Genomic DNA, 20,907 nt, shown 5'->3' with positions numbered 1-20,907 from the left:
ATTGGTGCTGTCCTCGGAGTTGCCTGATTAACGTGACAAGATAACTGTCCCAGATAGGTCCGTGATCTTATTTTGCCGCCTTCAGAGACAACTGCTTCTCGTTCTTTCATGAATATTTTAGTAGCAGCGGACATTATTCCTTTTTTCAACACCGTCGTAGTGTTCCTGACGCAGGCGCATGCGTGAGATACCTCGGGGCGGAGACAGGCTGGTGCGGGGGCCGAGCCGTGCCTGAGGCGCGCACTATAAAGGAGGACTCGCAGGCATCCACGCGTGCCTTGAGGAGTGGAAGCCCTGGTGAGCGCTCCGTTCTAACCCTTGCAGCCCGCGGCGGGCCTCTGGGATCAGGGACTAGTGCGGCCTTGTCGCGTGGGCTGAGTCCGGGTCTTTTCTCAGGCTCTCGGAGTTGAGCCTGGGGATCCCCTGGGTGAATGGTGGATGTTCTTCGGCGAGGGTGCAGTTCTTCCCGCCGGGTGGATCTGCTTCGGCGTGCTGGGGCAGGCCTTCCTTTGTCTGCAACACAGCGGGGCTGCGCCATTTCTACTACCCACGTCGCTGGTTTCCGCCATCTTGTCCTTTTTAGGGGTGGAGGAAGGAAGGGGCGTGATAATGAACTCTTTCTGGGTATTTCCACCCCTGTGTTAGCCACCGGTTCTCATTAGAACCTCACTTTTGTTTTATCCGGTCCCGGGAGGCTTTTTTGTGCACGTTAGAAAAAGGACTGAGTGATAGAAGAGAAGGGGATGTTGGGGTTTGCTCTCTCTCTTTTCCCTGAAGGTAAATAGCCTTGTGACCTGATTTTAGCATGGCTGGGGCTCCCATGATGTCCAGCACTGGGCTCTGATCATCCCTGAGGACACAGTGCCCCCCAGTACCTTTGACAGCTGGGGATCTGAGGGGCCCCAGTGTTGATGTTTTGTACCCATGGACTGTTCCTCTGCCACCCACACACCCTCATCGAATTTTTTTTACGTTACAGGTATATCTTCAATCCCGGGGCCACCCCCATCACCGCGAGGTAAGAACTCTGCTACTACTATCCACCCAGGCCTAAAATAATCTTGCCCTCATCTCAGATGACTTAGTATCTCTGGTCCCTGATGCCTATTTATGGGTCCGCAATTTTAGGATTTGCATGTAAAAATTGTTTAATAAGCCGGGCGTGGTAGTGCATGCTTGTAATCCCAGTACTTGGGAGGCAGACCAACTTGAGCAACTTAGTGAGGTCCTCCGAAACTTTAAGAAAAAAAAAATAGAGCTGGGGTATAGCTCAGAGTAGAGTGCCCCTGGGTTCAGTCCTCAATACCACAAAACAAGAGTTTCAGAAAAGCTCTTATATCTGTGGAAACCCAGTCATGGTGGCTCAGCATCTCTGTTGCGTTGTGGGATTTGGCTTAAAGGATACAATGTGCCTTTAAGCAAAGCTTAGTAACCTCCAGTGAGTTATTTGTGCAGTAAATTGGTACTTAATTAAAATAACCCTGAGTTTACACAGTAGCTATTGTTAAAGTAACAAGATTCTCCTGGAGAATGTTTCATAAGTGTTGCAAAGAGCTAAATCACAAGACTGACATGTATTTGTTATTGGGGAAGAACAAAGTATTCTCAAAAATAATTTTCCATTCTTCAGATATCAGCAACAGGGAGGATAATGGCTGCAGCAAAGTAGACCTGAAAGGATTTTCTCTGGACTCTTAGAAGCTTCAGATCTCTGAATATCTGCTGGCAATCCAATGAGTCCTCTTTAGTTTTTGTGTGTGTGTGTGGTACTGGGGCTTGAACCCAGAGGTACTCTAACTTGGGTCTAACTGAGGGGTACAGCTTGTACCCCTCAGCCCAATTTGATTTCTTATTTGGAAACAGGGTCTACTAGGTAGATTAGTCTTATTGCTTGCAAGGCTGTCCTTGAACCTCTGATTCTACTGTCTCCATTTCCCAAGTGTGAGATTACAGGTGAGCACCACCACACCCTGCTCAAAGCATCCTCTTTGGAGCACTGAGCAGATATGAGCAGAGGGAATTCCTGGAGAAAGATGGAAGCAGGCACACAAGTGCTGGTTGGGCAGAGAGATGTATGAGAAAACTTGACAGCAGAGTAGGGAGACTTAAAGGACCTATAGCATATGTCCACCCTGACAGCTGCTGGTTGTTAAATCTCTTGAGCAACAAAAATGTCACAGGTGTGCATGGGGACTGAATTGTTTTCATTTTACTTGCATTTACATTGTGGCTACTTCTCTAAACAGTGTATTTCAGGTGTGTGTGTTGGGCCAGGGATTGAATTAGGAATGTTGTGCCTCTGAGCTATGCCCCCAGCCCTATGTTATGTTTTATTTTGAAACAGGATCTCTAAGTTGCTGAGGCTGGTCGCAAACTGGTGATCCTCCTGTCTCAGCCTCCCATGTACTGGGGTTACAGGCCACCACGCCCAGCTTGGACAGTGTAATTCTAATTTTAGGTTTCCATGATCAGCTTAATATAGGTTTAAATCTAGGTGCTAAGTGGTCATGCGCACTTTGCAAGCACTTGAGGAAAACAAAGTCCTACCATGGTCCCAGCCAAAAAGCAAGTGCCCTTTTCCCATTTCTGAGAAGGGCCTGGTGAGGCCACTTCCCGGGCTGTAGAGTGAAATAGTGGTGCCAGGCTCCAGCCCAGACAGCTTGGAACAGTTGAGTGGTGAAAGCAGATCTGGGGTGTGAGCAGAAGCAATTGAGGGGCAATTTTATTTGAGCCCCAGAGATCCAAACAGATGTGGGTCTGAGCAGCAAGAAGGGAGGCCAGACTCCACCTTCACTGTATCTGCCCCTTCCTGCCACAAAACTGCCTGTGGCCTGTCTGCCTGGCATGCCCAGTTTCACAATCCAGGAGTAGCCATCTGAATTTCTTAGGTCAGTTGGCTACAAGCCAACAATAGACAGCCAGGGTTGGGCTGGACAGCGAGGCGTGATCGAGGCGCTGAGTGTAGGGCAGTAGGAAACGAGCCCTGGGGGCCAACAAGGTGTTGGTCATTTTCTTGCCTGGTCTCTGAGCACTTGTTAGTGGCTCTGGGACCTGCATAAGGAGAGCGGCAAGGGTGCCAGGGCCCCGGTGATGTATAGCACTGGGCTCTGACCCCCCCTGAGGACGTGGTGCCCCCTGGGACCTTTGACACCCGGGGGTCTGAGGGGTCCTGGCTCCGTGGAGAAGGGTGGGTTGGGTGCCGTGGTTTCTCTGCACCCTGCTAACCCCCTCCCCTCTTCCTGCCCACAGGTGATTCTTCAGGCGGCCCCGCCGCTTCATCTTCTGGTAAGAACAGAAGCAGCTGCCTGTTGGGGTGGGCTCTTAGTAGTCCTGTGGATGTGCAGCGCCGCACATGTGCTGTCAGGGCCTGGCTCAGTTCTCTTCCAGGCAGCCCTGTGTGGTGGGCTGGGGCTGTGTTGCTATCCTGTCAGGATTGTGTTTGGGGACCCCCATGATGTCCAGCACTGGGCTCTGACCACCCCTGAGGACACGGTGCCCCCCTGGGACCTTTGACACCCAGGGGTCTGAGGGGTCCCATTCTGGGGAAGTACTGGTGCTGTGTTGCCCTTTCCCCCTCCCAGTTTCCCCTCTGTCCTTCCCGCAGCTCCTGTGGCGGCGCCCCTTCTGATCCACTGCCGGGGACATGGCTGAGAGAGTGCTGGCGTCCACCCAGGCAGGCCGGGGGGACCGCTATTATACATACACGGAGCTCCTGGCCATCTCACGGCGCTTCAAGCAGAACCCCAATGAGCTCATGATTACGTGGATCCTGCGGGTGTATGACCAGGGGGGCCCAGCTCTGTCCCTGAATTCAGGGGAACTGGCACTGCTGGGTGACCTGACCCACGATGCCGTCTTCAATTACCTCTGCAAGTCACTGCGAGGTGGCTGCAAGACACTGCTCAACTGGCTGCTGGAGGCCTGGCGTCGGCGCTGGGAATCCTTCCTGCACTTTGAGGCCACTGAACTGCCCTTCCGCCCCTGGACCACCATGGAGGAGGGCATCCAGCTGGTGCGGGAGCTCGGCATGCTGGACTGGATCTACCGCGAGCCGTCCTCACCTCCCGAGCCCGAGGACGTGGCGCCCGAGGACATGCCCTTCAGCCAGGGCCTGCAGCGGCGCCTGCTCACAGCAGCGCCTGCAGAGCTGCGGTTCTCACTGGTCAGCCTGCTGCTCAAGGGCATGACAGTGCTGGAGGCTGTGATGGAGATCCAGACCATCGCGGACGTGGGCTTGCTCTGGCGACAGAGCCAGCCTGGCCGTGCCAAGCTCATGCTGGGGCCCAACCCCACCCGGAAGGACCTTGCAGGCTGGCTGCTCAGCCATGGGGTGCCCAGGGAGAGGGTGGATAAGCAGCCCACCAAGGTCCTCCTGGAGCTGTACGTCAAAGAAGCCAAGCGCAGCCGCAGCCACCCAGGCTATGGGCTGGGGGAAGAGCAGCCCCCACCGCCCCCCTACTCTGACCAGGCCTGTGGTGAGGAGCCGTCTGTGCACCACGACTAGGTTAGCTCTGTCTAGGAGAGGCCCCCCTGGAGCTGCCAAGGGGGTGGGGTGGGAGGCTAGGTTCCAAAAGGGCTGCTTTGAGTCCTGCGTTCAAGGCAGGGGAGCGGGGAGCAGGGGGCATTGGCTGCTTCCTTGTCCTCCTACCCACATGTTTGTTCAGGGACCCCAGAAGAGAGGAGTGTCCTCTTCAGCCAGCCCTGTGGATAACACTGTGTATACCCACAGATGAGGGTCCTGTCACATTTCACCCTAGCAGCAAGGTGGGTGGGTGGGGCACAGCCGTGAACCTGCCTTCTGCTGCTTGGGTCCCAAGGTACTACAGGCCAAGTGGGAAACCCTATAGCCCATCATGCAAATCCATCTTGAATTTTTTTTTAATTATTTATTTATTGTTGGTTTTGGAGATTGAGCCCAAGAGTGTTCAACCTCTGAGCTATACCCCCAACTCTTATTTTTTATTTTGAAACAGGGTCTTGCTAAGTTGCTGGGGCTGGCCTCAAGCCTGTGATCCTCCTGTTTCAGCCTCCCAAGTACTGGGATTACAGGTGTACACCACCACACTTAACTAGGGTTTTTTTATGCAACATTTGCATTTAATTTTTCATGTTAAGCATATGCAACACTGGCTTTAGTGGAGGCGCTTGCCCTTTTTTAGCGGTTGTCTTGAGTTCTTTTTCCTTCCTTGCAATGCTCTTCCCTTTTGAGGTGAGTTCTGCTGCGTGCTCTCCCCAGAGGGGCCACCAGTCCCTCTTCAGTGTGGGTCTGGCTTGTGTCTGCACTTGTGGCCTGGGACCAGAGTCAACTTTAGGGACCCAGACCTGGAAGCTCTGCTTTCTGGGGCACCCATTAAATGACAGGTCCATTGCCCTTTGTGATCTTTGGTGTTTGACTGGGTCCAAAGTGGGAGGTTTGCACCTTTACGCCTGTCCCTGGCCCACGAGAGCCAGTCACCCTACCACAAGCATGAAGCTCAGCCTCATCCCAGGGCCAGAAAAATGTAATCGACAAAAAAGATATATTTATATTATAGATTGGAAATATAAGAGATTTCCCTGGGTCATGGCTGTTGACTACTGTGGAGGCCCTTTGGCCACCTGGCACCTGTGGAGGGTGATGGCCCCCCCTAGCCCCCGGGGGTAACCTGATCTGGTGTTTAAGCCTCTGGTTCTCTGCTAGTAAGGCGGGGCCTCCCTCCTGGTACCTGGCAGCAGCATAGGTACAGTTGGCTGAGGTCAACTCTTAACAAGGTGGAGGTCGCCCACCTTGTTAAGCAGACAGTGGGGCTGGGACCCTTCCCTTTTTATTTTTTAACAGGGTCTCAACACTTGCTGGGGCTGACCTCAAACCTATGCTCTTCCTATGTCATTCTCCCAGGTATTGGGGTTGCAGGTGTGTACCATCCTGCCCTGCTGTCCAGCACCCAGACGGGTGTCTTTTCCACCCACCCCTGAGTCCTGGTTGCAGGACTTGTACTGGGTGTGCAGGGTCCTATGCTGGTACCTACATATGTGTCGCCGCATAGGCACAGCCATATAACACTACCTCATGCATACGATGTGTGAGCTAGATTTGTTTCCATGCTGGGGAGCCCGCCCAGCCCTTTCTCCCCTCGCGCACAAACACAATAAATGGCAGGCCAGAGCAGCAGGTGAGCACACGTGTTGAGGTACAGTGCCAGCCGAGGGGTGGCGCTGCTGGCTTCCCGGCTCACACAGGCCCCCCTAAGGCCCGCAGACAGCTGGGTCTCCAGGCCACCAGGCCGAGCCCCAAGCTGAGCACTGCCAGCACAGCCACAGCTCCGGCCAGCAGGGGTACCGTGGTGGCTGCGGGAAGAACACGGGGGTTGTGAATCCCAGCCCGGAGTGGTCCCCAGCTCCCACCCCAGCGCAGAGGGCCGTCACCTGGGGTGACGACCGGCTCGGGGTCGTGGCAGGATGCCCCATGAATGGGAGGCCGGGCGGATGCTGTCAGCTGGTGGAAACGCTCCAGAGGGCAGGGGGCCGAGCACCCTGGGAGGCTGAGGGACAAGGGCAGGCGGGCCGTGTCATTGCGGTAGAAGAGGGAGACGGTGACGTTTCTGGAGGGAGAGAGGAGTTGGTGACACCTCCCCTGCCACTCAGCTGGCAAAAGATCCCCAGAGAGCAGCAGAATGGAGAAGCCCCACCCCCTGCCCAGCATTCTTGTACAAGTCCCTTGCAGGAGGCAGGCCCTCCCCTGGCCACCACTCCATCCTCACCCTCCATCCTCCTCGTCCAGGTCCCCGAGGCGCCTCCGGAACTCAAATCCAAGGCAGGCAGCATAGGGCGGGGTGTGACCATCATAGAGGCCCAGGGCACCCTGGAGGGCCAGCAGGGTGCTGTCGTGCTGCAAGCAGAGCAAAAGCTGAGACGGCCCCTCCAGATGTCTCCTCTCCCAGATTCCACATAAGCACGTTTAGCTGCTTCCCAGACGTCTCTAGACCACTCCAGACCCCCTTCCTCTCTCACCCTGGAGCCTGTCTCACCAGTTACAGGCAGCCCCGCAGCAAAGATAGGAAGTCAGGGTAAATATGGTTGAACAACTCCATTAAATAGCCCATCCTTCCAAAGGAGCAAAATTCCTCCTCTAACCATCACTTTCTCCTTTTGTGATAGGGTCTGAGAGATTTGGAAATAGGGGTTACCCAAGGACGTGGGACCACCAGTTCTTCCTCACCCAAAGTGCCACAACCTTCAGCCCCATGACCATGTGGCACCGCCCCCTTCCCAGGGACTCACAGCTGAGTATATGATCATCTTGAGGGGCAGCCCCAGGCGCTGTACCCGGGAGAAGTTGGCGAGAATGGCATCCAATAGAATCCCTGAGAGGGTGGGAGCAGGCGCTGAGAACCCCAAAGGGAGGAGCCTTGCCTCCCGCCTCCCAGCCCCCCACCTCACCCCCTGTCAGCTGGGCCTTCTCTGCCGCCCTGGGTGGGCCCACATGGGCCCTGACATCCAAAGCCGACATCTGGGCGAGGGTCCTCAGGACATCTGGGGAGGCCCAGGATGGGAGGGGAAGCCCATGGGCTCGCTGGGAAGACAAGGAGAGAGGACAAAGAGATGGGGCATCCCCAGCCACCCCTTGAGCGCCCCCCTCCTGCCCACTGTGTGCTGGGCTGGGAAGTCATGGCGTGGGCAATAGCAGTTAGCAATAGAGATATTGCTACCCAGTCCAGAAGCCCTCAGCTAAAACCTCTGGAGACAGAGGTTATAACACCTTCCTTTCCTTTTAGATTTGAGAAAGGTCTGATGGCATCTGTATCAGCCTGGGCAGTGCACACACACACACACACACACACACACACACACACACACACTTTGGGTGCTATGGATCGAACCCAGGGGCGTTCTACCTCCCGGCTACACCCATTTTATTTTTTTATTATTACAGCCCCTTTTAAAATTTTTTTTAATTCTTATTTTTGTGGTACTAGGGGTGGAACCCAGGGGCTTTTCTACCTCCAGGCTATACTCCCAGACCTATTTGATATTTTATTTGGAAACAGGATCTCATTAAGTTGCTGAGAGCCTAAGTAGCTGAGGCTGGCTTCGAACCTGTGCGATCCTCCTGTCTCAGCCTCCCAAGTACTGGGATTACAAGCATGTGCCACCACACCCGGCTTTTATTTTTTATTTTGAAGCAGTCTTGCTAAGCTGCCGAGGCTGGCTTCATACCAGCAATCTTCCTGTCTTGGCCTCCCAAGGACTTGAATTACATCATGTGCCCCTGCGCCCAGCCAGGGCGGCCCCTTTAATAACATATATCACTATTCCCTCCACGCAACTAGGAACTGGCCGGTGAAGCAGAGTAAACAGAGACTGTTGGGAGGATCACATCATTTTGCTTTCGTTCCTGCTGCCCAAGTTTTGGCTTTTTGGAGCTTTTCCAATAGAGGATAACAGAATGAATTGCCAACGCGTAGGCTCTAACCCTGGGGCAGCCCGCACAGTGTGCCAGGTGCTATTGTGAGCCCATTACACAGATGAGCTCATTTTAATCTTTGCAGCAACCACACGGATGTAGTTGCAGATGGGAAAACCGAGGCCTGAGAAAACAAGTGTCCAAGTTAAGATTTGAACCTCTCGCTGGGCATGGTGGCTCACGCTCGTAATCCAGCATTTGGGAGGCTAAGACAGGAGGATCCGGGATCGTGACCAGCCTCAGCTATTTAGGCCCTTTGCAACTCAGTGAGACCCTGTTTCAAAACAAAGAATGAAAACTAGGGCTGGGGGTGCAGCTCGGAGGTAGAATGCCTCCGAGTTCCATTCATCCCTAATACTGCAAAAAAAAAAAAAAGAAAAAAAATTTAACTCTTGGCTGGGAGGGGGCAGAATAGGCTTACCTGACAGATCAGTGTATCCAGAACTTTCCACGCCCTGTGCAGCGGCTCCCCAACCAGCGTCAGCCCGGTGAAGTTACTCAGGCGAGCCAGGAAGTCCTGGGCGCACAGGCTGGGTGAGCGGCAGCCCCGGCTCAGCACCCTGCCCCCCAGCCTGTCCCCCTGCTCACCGTCCAGCCCTCCAGGGCCTCCTGGTACTCCGCTGCCTCGGTGGACTCCCGCAGCAGCTCACGGTACCGGGGACAGCTGCGCATGGGGAACCGCAGCAGCTGCAGGAAACCGAGGCTCAGTGAGGACAGCACGTGCCCAAGGTCATGAGTGGGCCAGCAGTCAGGGGCCTGGGGCCTTGTCTCTCTCACAGTCTCTCCTGGGTCCAGCCCAGCGGTGTGGGGGTGAGGCTGCCCCCTCCTTCTCTGGACAGCTCAGCCCAGGGACAGGCTCACAGCTCTGAGCCACTATGGGCTCCCGGAAGCCAAGTGCTGTCACGCCCCCAGTGTCCCCCTGACTCTGTCTCTCTCCAGCCCTCTCTCGCTCCAGCCCAGACCTCTAACCTTGTCCTCAGACACAGGCACAGTGTGTACTGGGATGGGCCTCCAGGCCGTCTCTGAGCTCCCCGGGGCTGCCTCGGGAAACAGCCCGGCCAGGTTGGCCTGAGCACTCTCCAGCGTCCTGTCAAAGTCTGTGCTGCGGATATACACCTGGGGCAAAGAATCGATCAAGTTTCAGGGTCAATGAGCAGGGGTCAGAAAGCCTTTGTTGAAGTCCAGAGGACTCAAGACAAAGGTGGAGGTCAAAAAATGAAGTTCGAGTTGATGGAGGTCAGAGGTTAGGGTATGTCTCCAGTGGAGATGAGGTTAGAGGTTAATATATATATAGGAAAATTGGCCAGGCATGGCGACACCTGCCTGTCTTCTCAATACTTAGGAGACTGAGACAGGAGGATCACAGGTTTGAGGCCAGTCTCGGCAACTTAGCAAGACCCTATTTCAAAATTAAAAATAAAAGCCAGGCGTAGTGGCGCACGCTTGTAATCCCCGCACTTGGGAGGCTGAGACAGGAGGATCGCGCAGGTTCGAAGCCAGCCTCAGCTACTTAGTGAGACCCTGCTTCCAAATAAAATAGAAAATACGTCTGGGAGTATAGCCCGGAGGTAGAAAGCCTCTGTCTGTATTCCACCCCCATTACCACCAAAATAAATAAATAAATAAATAAATATAAAAATAAGAGCCAGGCGTGGTGGCACACACTTGTAATCCCAGCACTTGGGAGGCTGAGACAGGAGGATCGCACAGGTTCAATGCCAGGCTCAGCTACTTAGCGAGGCTCTCAGCAACTTAGTGAGACACTGTTTTCAAATAAAATATCAAATAGGTCTGGGAGTATAGCCCGGAGGTAGAAAAGACCCTGGGTTCCACCCCCAGTACCACAATAAATAAATAAATAAATAAATAAATAAATAAATAAATAAAATAGGGCTGGGGATGTAGCTCGGAGATAGAATGCCTCTGGGTTCAACCTCCAGAACAAAAAAAAGGGCATTATTGTTGATGGAGGTCAGAGGCCAGAAGTTAAACCCCAAAGGCAGCACTAGAGTCAAAGGTGAGAGGTAGAGGTCAGCAGATCAGTACCTCCTCTCGCCGGTACTCGGGACTCAGAAAGGTCTTATATCGCCTCCTCAGGAAGTGTCCTAGCTCCAGCTGCTGGCGAATGCCCTCCTGGGAACAGAGCCGGTCTCAGCACACCCTCCTCATGCTATCGCCCACCACGCCCCATCCCCGCTTCTCACCCTGGTCAGCTGGCCCAGGCCACGGGGCCACAGCGTGGAGACTTCCTTGTGTGGGTCTGTGGGGTATGAGGCCAGCGGGGCCCTGTCGCCATGGCGGAACACCTGGGGACAGATGGGGTCAGGGCTGGTCCCAGGCAGGTCACGGGCCAGGCAGGGGACTTGAGGGGGCAGCTCACCAGAGCCACAAACACCAGGGGTTCTTCCTGCAGGGTCTGGTGCAGCAGCAGCAGCAGTAGCAGCAGGAGGAGCGGTCCAGCGGTGTGGCCCCGAAACCCCAGCTCGGCCATTTCCACCCAGCCCAGACGCTGAGCTCAGCCGCAGTCTGTGCCAGGCCTGCCTGCTCATTAGCTTCTGCCTCAGCCCCCCATGAGCGTGCAGGCCCCAGCACGCCCCGCAGCAGCTCCCCAGGTACCTGAGCCAGGCTGGATTAACCAGCCTCATCCACACTGTAGCCTCCGGCAGTGTTGATACACTTGCCACCATCCCCATCCTACAAGTGGGGAAACTGAGGCACGGGGGCACATAACTCACTTGAGGTAGCACCTAGCGAATGGCAAGGTTGGGTTTGGGGGAGGAGTACTGGGGGTGGAACCCAGAGGCTTTTCTACCTCGGGGCTATACTCCCAGACCTGTTTTTGTATTTTATTTGGAAACAGGGTCTCACTAAGTTGCTGGGAGCCTCACTAAGTAGCTGAGGCTGGCTTCGAACCTGTGCGATCCTCCTGGCTCAGCTTCCCAAGCGCGGGGATTACAGACGTGCGCCACCATGCCCATCAAGGATGGGGTTTGAACCCAGGTGCCTTTAACCTGGATGCAGACACAGGCAGAGAGGCCCCCAACCTGCCACCAGCCCTCTCAGCTCTCTCCTCCCCTGATCTGAATCACTCTCCCTCTTTTGTGTTCTTAGTCCTGGGGTTTAAACCCAGAGGCATTCTACCACTGAGCAACACCTTAGCCCTTTCTTTCCTTCTTTCATTTCTTTATTTCTTTGCTTATTTGTTTGTTTTTGTGGTGGTAGGGATCGAACCCAAGGACATTCTACCTCTGAGCTACCCCCAGCCCTTTGTTTAATTAATTTATTTATTTACTCATTCATTTTTGTGGTGCTAGGGATTGAACACAGGAGCATCCTACCTCCAAACTACACCCCCAGCACTTTTTATTTCTTATTTAGGGACAAGATCTTGCTAAATTGCTAAGACTGGCTTTGAACCTGTAGTTCTCCTGTCTCAGCCCTTCCAAGTACTGGGATTACAGGTGTGAGCCACCACACCTGGCTTATTTTTTAAATTTTGAAACAGGGTCTCTCTAAACTGCTGAGGCCATGATTCTCTTGTCTCAGCCTCCTGAGTATGGGGATTACAGTCGTACACCACTGTGCTCAATGGTCTCCTTCTTATAAGGACCCTGGTAGTAACATTTCAGGCCCCACTTGGACAGTCTAGGACCACCTGCCCACCTCTAAGTCATTAACTATTTGCATCTGCAATGTCTCTCTCACCATTTAATGTCACATCTTCCTGGTTCCTGGGATTAGGACATGGACATTTTAAGGGCCATAAGTAAACATGGAGAAATGTTCTGGTTCTTTCCTCATGGGCCCGCCTGCTGTCCCCATACACATACATGCCTGGCTCTTCTCCACGCTCTTCTCTGTCCTACAGAACAGCCTCTGCCTTTGGTACCAGCCCCCAGCCCTCTGCTCTTTGATCTGCTTGGGGTCAGCCAGAGAGAAGAGTGGGGGCTCAGAGCGTGGGGTGCATGGCCCCTCGGATACCCTCTCTATTGGGGTCAGATGGCATCTCTTCTTTCTCTGACCCTTGAGGGCCAGGGGTGTGTATGAGTATCCCTGGCTGCTATAACAAGTGACCATGAACTGAGAGGCTTCAAACCAGGGAAATGTATCTTCTCACGGTTCTGAGGCCTGTGAGTCCAAGTTCAGGGTGTCAGACAGTTGCCAGTTCCTTCTGAAGATCTGGGAGAGTCTGTTCCACGGCTTTCTCCTGTCTAGTGCTGTTGCCAACAACCCTGGGCTGGTAGATGCATCTCTGAGGGTTGCCTCCAACCTCCAGGGGAAAAAAATCCCAGCTCAGCCTGGCATTTGAGTTCTCAACTTCCAATCTCATAAGTGTCAATATCAAATTACCACTATCATTATTATTAGTAGAAATAGTAGTAGTAGAGCCGGGTGTGATGGTACATGCTTGTAATCCCAGCATTTGGGAGGTTTAGGCAGGAGGATCGCAGTTGACAGACAGCCTCAGCTAGTGAAGCCCTATTTCAAAATAAAGAATAAAAAAATAGGACTGAGGGTATAGCTCGGAGGTAGAATGCCCATTCTCAGTACCGCAGAAGAATAAAATAAAAATAATAGTAGTAGTAGTACTGGGGATTGAACCCAAGGGCATTCTACCTCTGAGCTAAACCCCTAGCCTTTTTTTTTTTTTTTAATTTTGAAACACGGTCTTGCTAAATTGATTGATCCTCCTATCACAGCCTCTCAAGTGCTAGGATTACAGGCCTGTGCTATTCTGCCTGGCTCTCAAAACTGAATTCCGACACCCTGTGTGACATCCTGCACCTACATCCCTGGCTCCCCCCAATCACCCAGCAGGAATGTCCCTTCTACCCAGAATGCACCTCTCTGGTCACCATGGCCGCCATTCTGGTCTCCCTGACAACCCCCTCTATATTCTGGTGGCTTCTCCCCTCTCTGGCTCAGAGGCCAGAGAAAGGGAGAGAGAGAAAGATCAAGAGAGGACCAATGGCTATGAACTTTCAGGAAGTGAGCAGGAGGCTGAAGGCGGGGGTGGGGGGGTCAGGGCTGGGACAATGAGGGGGAGGGTGCTGACCTCTGACCTCTTCCCCCAGAATGTGACCCTGGCTATGGCCGTTTTTACCATCCTCGCCTCCATCTACTTCTTCAACAAGGTGAGGGGAAGAGGGCCTAGACGGTGTGTGCGTGTTGGGGGTGGGGATTCTCTAGTCTCTGTTTTACCATCTCTGTCTCTGTCGTTGCCTCCTCAGGCTCAGCAGTGAGCAGACACAGGCTCCCCCAGGCCCGGAGCCTGGCCTGCGCCCTCCTGCACCATGCCTCTGGCCTCTGAGACCAAATAAACGCAACTACACCACTGATGCTCTGCTCCCCAAACCCAGCAGGCAGAGTCCAGCTGCTGCCTGTTGAGGGCCAGACCTCCAGGTCTGAGGGGGGAGGGCTAGGCCTGGACCCTGAGTCTGAGGGAGGAGGCTGGGCCTGGACCTTCAGGTCTGAGGATGGAGGCTGGCTGGGCCTGGACCCTGAGCCTGAGGGAGGAGGGATGGGCCTGGACTCTCAGGTTTGAGGGAGGAGGGCTGGGTCTAAACCCTGAATCTGAGGGAGAAGGCTGGGCCTAGATCTCTGGGTCTGAGGGAGGAGGGCTGGGTCTGGACCCCTGGGTGTGAGGGAGGAGAGCTGGGCCTGGACTCTGAGTCTGAGGGAGGAGGGCTGGGCCTGGACCCTCAGGTTTGAGGGAGGAGGGCTGGGCCTGGACCCTGAGTCTGAGGGAGGAGAACTGGGCCTGGACCCTCAGGTTTGAGGGAGGAGGGCTGGGCCTGGACCCTGAGTCTGAGGGAGGAGGGCTGGGCCTGGACCCTGAGTCTGAGGGAGGAGAACTGGGCCTGGACCCTCAGGTTTGAGGGAGGAGGGCTGGTCCTGGACCCTGAGTCTGAGGGAGAAGGCTGGACCTGAATCTCTGGGTCTGAGGGAGGAGGGCTGGGTCTGGATTCCTGGGTCTGAGGGAGGAGGACTGGGCCTGGACCCTCAGGTTTGAGGGAGGAAGGCTGGGCCTAAACCCTGAGTCTGAGGGAGAAGGCTGGACCTGGATCTCTGGGTCTGAGGGAGGAGGGCTGGGTCTGGATTCCTGGGTCTGAGGAAGGTGGGCTGGGCCTGGCCCTTGGGTCTGAGGGAGGAGGGCTGGGCCTGGACCCCTGGGTCTGAGGGAGGAGGGCTGGGCCTGGACCCTCAGATTTGAGGGAGGAGGGCTAGGCCTAAACCCTGAGTCTAGGGGAGGAGGCTGGGCCTGGACCCCTAGGTCTGAGGGAGAAGGGCTGGGCCTGGACCCTGTGTCTGAGGGAGAAGGGGTTGGTCTGGGTCTGAGGGAGGAGGGCTGGGCCTGGACCCCTGGGTCTGAGGGAGGAGGCTGGGCCTGGACCCCTGGGTCTGAGGGAGGAGGCTGGGCCTGGACCCCTGGGTCTGAGGGAGGAGACTGAGCCTGGACCCCTGAGTCTAGGGGAGGAGGGCTGGCGCCCTGGATTCTGGGTTTTGGGGAGGAGGGTTGAGGCGCTGAACTCCTTGCATGGGGAAAGAGGGTGATTAAATATCAGACTCTCAGGTTTGAGCCTAGGGTCCCACAATCTGCGTTGGATTTTGAAGGACGAGTAGGAGTCTCCGGAGCATTCAGAGAGGGAGAAGGCCTTTAACTTTGGGTGCAGAAGCACAGAGAGGAGAGAGAGCAGCGCAAACTCACCACCTGGTACCCACACAGCCTGCTTTGTACTTCAGGCTCCTTGCTTCTCTCCAGGCTTGTTTTTTTCTTTTTCCGGCAAAGGTGGAAATGCTTGTCTGCTGGGCCCCAGAAGGACACAGCAGGGATGGTCTGACATCAGCGTGGTGGGTGGATTTGTGAGCTGCAAAGGGTCTGTAGTTTCCATCATCTTCATCTTTTTGTACCAACACCCCCCCTCTTTTCTTAGCAAACCCCTATTCGACCTGTGTCTGCGAGTGTCAATGTCCCTTCGTATCCAAGTGTCCAGAACCCCAACTAGGCAGACAGTCAGCAGCCTCCCCCCATCCCTGCCTCCATCCCCGGCAGCCCCGGGCGAGCGCCCCAGCCTTTGCTTCGAGTTCATCGACCTTCTCATCTGGTTAGAAGCAATTTCATTTCAACTCACTATCTGCTGAGGTGGGTCCTGAATAGAGTGCACATTGGTTTCCAGGGAAAGACCTAGAAAATTCCAATTGTGGACAGATTCAGAGTCCTAGTAGAATTTTAGCTCAGGTTAAATTAATTCAGCTCAGATTAATGTAATTTTATGGGATTACAAACATTTTAGGCTGTTTCCGTGTATTGCTAATAGCACCCTTTGTGATTCTTAGAAGCATCTGATGGGGGTGGGAATTGAATCCAGGGGTATTCTACCGACAAGCTAAATCCCATCCCTTTTTTTTTCTTTTAATTTTGAAACAGGGTGTCGCTAAATTGCTGAAGATCTCGCTAAATTGCTAACCTGTGATCTTCTTTTCTCAGCCTTCCAAGTACTGGGATTATAGGCACCTGGGCAAAACCATCCTGATTGGATGGGTCCTTTTTTTTTGCAAAACTACAAACAGCCGCAAGGTGGAAGTGTTGGACTCTTTTCTCAGAGCAAAACTGGCTGGTTCACGGGTTGAGCAGGGGAAAGGAACCTTGATTTTCTGCAAAACCACAATTCTAAGACCCAGGGACTCTACTAGTCCTTCGTCCTCCCTGCCTGGGCTTTATCCCCCAGGATCCTCCTGCAACCTCTCATCTCCCCAGTCCTCAGAGGGTCCTTTCTCCACTGGGACCTGACCCTGCCTGACCTGCTCATAGCCCCCTGCCCCAGCCCCATGTTCCTCCATCCCCCAAGAAAAGAATCCCAGCCTCCGCAGGCAGCTTGATGCCTCCTCCAGGTTTGCCTTTTCCTTTTTCTTTTTTTTTTGGGGGGGAGGGGGACTTGGACACGGGGGACTTGAGTTTCTATCTCAGAGGTACACCACCAGCCCTATTTTATTTTTTTATTTTGAAACATGATCTCACTAAATTGATGAGAGACTCCTTAAGCAACCACACTGGCCTTGATCCTGTGATCCTTCTGTCTCAGCCTCCCAAGTACTGGGATTTCAGGCTTGTGCTACCAGGTCTGGGCAGTTGTTGTTCTGCTGTTGTTTGTTTGCTTTTTGCGGGTTTGGTGATGGAACCCAGAGGCATTTGAGCTCCAAGCTACACCCTCTGCCCAATTTTTTATTCTTTATTTTGAAACAGGGTCTCACTAAGTTGCAGAGGGCCTCACTAAGTAGCTGAGGCTGTCCGCGAACCGGGATCCTCCGGTCTCAGCCTCCCGAATGAATGCTAGGATTAAAAGTGTGCACCACCACGCCCGGCACTGTTATTGTTTTTTTTTTTTTTTTTAAATATCCCCAGGGCCCCAGGATCCCTCTGCTATATCCTTAACAACATAACATAAAAAGCCACACCTCTATGCCCTTACAATGGCTGTACCCCTGCCTGCAGTGCTGGCTTCTATCGTGTGTCACCTCCCCAAAAAGTTCCTGGAACCCTCCCCACCTATCTCTGTCAAACAAAGTATCTTCTGTCTGCCCCCTTCCCCCAGCATGGGTTTGGCCCTCCTCCTCCTCCTCCTCCTCCTCCTCCTCCTCCTCCTCCTCCTCCTCCTTCTTCTTCTTCTTCTTCTTCTTCTTCTTCTTCTTCTTCTTCTTCTATCTTCTTCTATACTAGGGGTTAAGCCCAGGGGTATTATTTCTCTGAGCTACACCCCCAGTCGTGTGTGTGTGTGTGTGTGTGTGTGTGTGTTACTAGGGATGGAGCCCAGGGTTATTCTACCTTCAGGTTACACCCCCAAGCCTATTTTACTTTTTTGTTTGGAGACAGGATTTTGCTAAATTGTTGAGAGCCTCACTGAGTCACTGAGACTGGCTCAGTGAAGCTGCCATCCTCCTGTCTTAGCCTCCCAAGTAGAGGGATTACAGGCATGTGCCACCACACCTGGCTACTGTCAGCTTCTTTTAAACAAGTAAGGGCAGCAGAGCTTCTCTCTGTATTGTCCCCACCACCGCCTGCCCCACCCCAGGGTTCGATCACTCAGGATTTCTCAGTGTTCTAGGGGCTGTAAAAGATGTATTTTCACAACTGCAGACATGTGGAAATCGATGACTCTTGGGCCAGAGGCCTAGAGATCCCTGGAGGGCTTTTGAAAGTCCCAGAGCCCAACTCTACCATGGATCACTTAAACCACATGAATGGGATGGGGCCTGGGCATCGATTTTATTTTTAAAACTCCCCCTGGAAATGCTAACGTACACTGGGGGTCAAGAAGCGGCCTGTGATGCATTCTCAGAAGACAAAAGAAAAGATAAAACCAAGAGTAGTGACGCCCTAGAATCCGTAATTCTAGTATTTGGGATGCTGAGACGGGAGAATCACAGGTTCACGGCCAGGCTCTGCAGTTTAGGGGGACCCTGTTTCAAAATTAAAAATAAGACTTTGAAAGAAGATGGTGGTGGTCACGGTCACCACTGTAACCGTGGCCGCCAAAAAGGACAAACATTCTTCCGGGAAGCCTTGGACACCAGATTTTGGTTTAGTATCAGATCGGAACAACTTAAGGAGACACTTCCAGCCGCGACCGCCTATCTAGAATACAGGAGAGAAAGAGAGGATAACGGCGGAATTAGAAGCAAGATGACAAGGAGGCACCCACCATGCAAGAAAAATTATTTTTGGAAGAACTTCCCAGAAGGGATTAGAGAAAAGACCACTTCAGCCACGCATGTTGGGGACTCTTAACAACATACCTTGTAAGAAAAATGACCCGGGCGGGTGGAGGGAGCCGAGCAGTGCCGGGCAGGGAGCTGAGCTGTGCGTCCCGGAAACTCAGCGTGCCAGGCCACCACGCTCCTTTGTGCTAGCCAGGGGCCGTGGTGTGCTCGGAACAGCAGATCCTGCTCTACGCAGTGAGGCTGTGGGCCTCCGCTCTTGGAAGGGAGATAAAATTCATTGCTGCTGAGTGCTTGATCTCACAACCTCTTCAAAATACACATACTGTCTTCTATTATTAAAATATATATATATATTGGAGAGGGGCCAAGATGGCGGCAGTGGCAGCCAGGACTCAGGAGATGCAATTCACCTGGAACTTTTGGGAAAAAAATCCCCGCGAAGGGGGACTGCCCCTGCCGCACATGCTTAAGAATTCTGGACATCATATCATGTAAGGAAGGAGCTCAGCAGAGAACCAGGAGGAAGGCGGCGGCAGTACCCGCAGTGCGGCGGCGCTGGTACCGGTGGCAGAGGTGGAGGCTATTATTTTGGAGAGGCAGAGATCTGATTCAACCCACTTTAATCTTCTGAAGAAATTGCCCCAAAGGTAGAATGCTACCACCACGCATGCTCAGGAATTCTAGACAACATGCAGTGTGGGAAAAGTGTTTAGAAGAGAATAGAGATGGTGGAGGCAGCAGCAACGGCGGCAGCCAGTATTCAGGAGAGGCAGAGATCTGATTCAATCCACCTTGATCTTTTGAAGAAATCGCCCCAAAGGTAGAAGGCTACTGCCGCACATGCTCAGGAATTTGGGGCAACATGCTGTGTGAACAAGGTACTCCAAAGAGAACTGAGATGGGTATGGCAGTGGCAGTGGCAGTCAGTATTTGGTAGAGGCAGAGACTCAATCCAATCTACCTGATAATTTTAACAAAATGTCCTTAAAGGTCTACTGCTATTGCCGCACATGCTCGGGAATTCTGGAAAACAAACTCTGTGGGAAAGGTGTTCAGAGAGAACCGAGATGGCAGTGGCGGCAGCGGCGGTGGTGGTGACCAGAATTTGGAGGTGCAGGCAGATCCAGTCCAGTCCACCTTGAGTCTTGGAGGAAATCTCCCTAAAAGTAGACCGACTGCTCTGTCCTCCCTTCTCTGGGTCTCTGTCCTTCTCCTCTTCCTGATTATCATGGCAGACTGCATCTCAGCTGGGCCCCACGTCCTCTGGAGGCCGAGGAGACGGAGTCCATCCCTCTCCCTCCCCACTGTTCCTTAATTGCTAGTAACTCCTTTCAGGTCCCCGCAGCACAGGACGGCTCAGCCTGCACTGCCTGAGCCCCTGTCTCCTCCTCAGACATGCCCCCTCGGCAGGACCAGAGGACCTGGCACAGCTGTCGCCTGAAGGCCCGATTGCCCACGTAGAGCAGGGGGTTGAGGCATCCACTGGCCCCCAGCAGGGTGAACCCCAGGGGTCTGAGCAGCACCCACACGTCCCCCAGGTCCAGCCCGGCCTCCCACGTCCCCAGCAGCTTCAGCAGAAGCAGCAGGTGGAAGGGGAACCAGCAGAGAAAGACCATGGCCCCGGTGGCCGCGGGCAGGCCCAGCAGCGGGGGCCTCCCAGTGAGCGCGGCCAGCCGCAGCCGGGCCTCCACGAGGCTATGGAAGACGCTCAGCACCCCCAGCGGCACCCCAAACCCGAAGGCCAGCTGGTCCACAGTGGAGCCCCAGGCCCTGGCATCCAGGCCTGGCTTGGCGGGCGTCCCGTTGGAGGGGTGGGCAGGAGTCACCCGGTCCCTTGAGCCTCGCAGGCCCAGCCCTCCAAGGCCCAGCAGAAGGAGCCAGAGCCACCCCACCCAGAGGACTACCCTTCGTGCCAGGCGGTGACCCAGTGCCCACGCGGGCTGGAGCAGCGACGTATAGCGGTCGGCGGCCACGTGAGCCAGCAGGCGGCCGCTGGCATGGAAGGTCAGGAAGGCCAGGCCAGGGTCCAGACGGCAGAAGGGGCCACCCAGGGGCCAGCAGGAGCGTGTCCAGGTGAGGGCCAGCGGCAGGAAGACGGTGAAGATGACATCGGTGGTGGCCTGGTAGCCAAACCAGGCGGCAGACAGAGGAGGAGGCAGGAGGGGCCCTGTGGCCTGGATCAGCAGGTTGAGGCTGGCCACCTCCAGGACGTAGGTGGTGAGTATCACCAGAGAGTAGAGGAGGAAGAGGGTAGCCCAGGGTGCCAGCCACCAGGGCTCCCAAGGGCCCTCCATGGGCCGATGATGCTGTGGGCACTGCAGACAACAGGTTAGAGTGACCCACAGCTGTCCCAGACCTCCCAGGTCCTGTTCCTCAAGGGCAGCCACTGTCTACCCAGAGCCCAGCATCATCCTATACCCCCCTTTTCAATTTATTTTCTTTATTCCTTTGGTGCTGGGGATGGAACCCAGGAGTCTACCTCTGAGCTACACCCCAGATGTTTATTATTTATTTATTTATTTATTTAGTGGTACTGGGGATGGAATTCAGAAGCATTCTACCTCCAAGCTATAGCCCCAGCCCTATTTTTTTTTTTTTAGTCTTTATTTTGAAACAGGGTCTCACTGAGTTAGAAAGGGCATCACTAAGTAGTAGATGAGGCTCTCTGTGAACCCAGATTATCCTGTCTCAGCCTCTCAAGTGTGTGCCACCATGCCTAGCTTATTATTTTGTTTTTGTTTTGT

At 54.0% G+C, this 20,907-nt stretch overlaps 2 protein-coding genes across 3 annotated transcripts; one reads left to right on the top strand and one right to left on the bottom strand.

Annotated features, from left to right (window-relative positions):
- Positions 1-3,643: 3,643 nt before the first annotated feature.
- LOC308267677 (Friend virus susceptibility protein 1-like) lies at positions 3,644-4,504 on the top strand (the record flags this gene model as incomplete). The annotated part of the gene is made up of 1 exon (XM_080702547.1): positions 3,644-4,504. The coding sequence occupies one exon, from the start codon at positions 3,644-3,646 to the stop codon at positions 4,502-4,504; it is 861 nt and encodes a 286-aa protein (XP_080558673.1).
- Positions 4,505-6,211: 1,707 nt separating this feature from the next.
- Positions 6,212-10,934, bottom strand: ACP4 (acid phosphatase 4; the record flags this gene model as incomplete). 2 transcript variants are annotated; one of them, XM_080702545.1, is made up of 11 exons in its annotated part: positions 6,212-6,327; positions 6,406-6,581; positions 6,741-6,868; positions 7,261-7,343; positions 7,420-7,552; positions 8,865-8,960; positions 9,032-9,130; positions 9,413-9,559; positions 10,490-10,576; positions 10,648-10,749; positions 10,824-10,934. In XM_080702545.1, the coding sequence occupies 11 exons, from the start codon at positions 10,932-10,934 to the stop codon at positions 6,212-6,214; spliced, it is 1,278 nt and encodes a 425-aa protein (XP_080558671.1). The 2 variants fall into 2 exon arrangements, with proteins under 2 accessions (XP_080558671.1, XP_080558670.1); XM_080702544.1 differs by having other exon boundaries at positions 6,212-6,581.
- Between the last annotated feature and the right edge of the window lie 9,973 nt (positions 10,935-20,907).

The sequence above is a fragment of the Muscardinus avellanarius genome (genome assembly GCF_963383645.1).
Source record: "Muscardinus avellanarius genome assembly, chromosome: 10".
Taxonomy (NCBI): Eukaryota; Metazoa; Chordata; class Mammalia; order Rodentia; family Gliridae; genus Muscardinus; species Muscardinus avellanarius.
The sequence above is the reverse complement of the archived record's forward strand: the minus strand, read 5'-3'. Positions and strand labels throughout refer to the sequence as shown.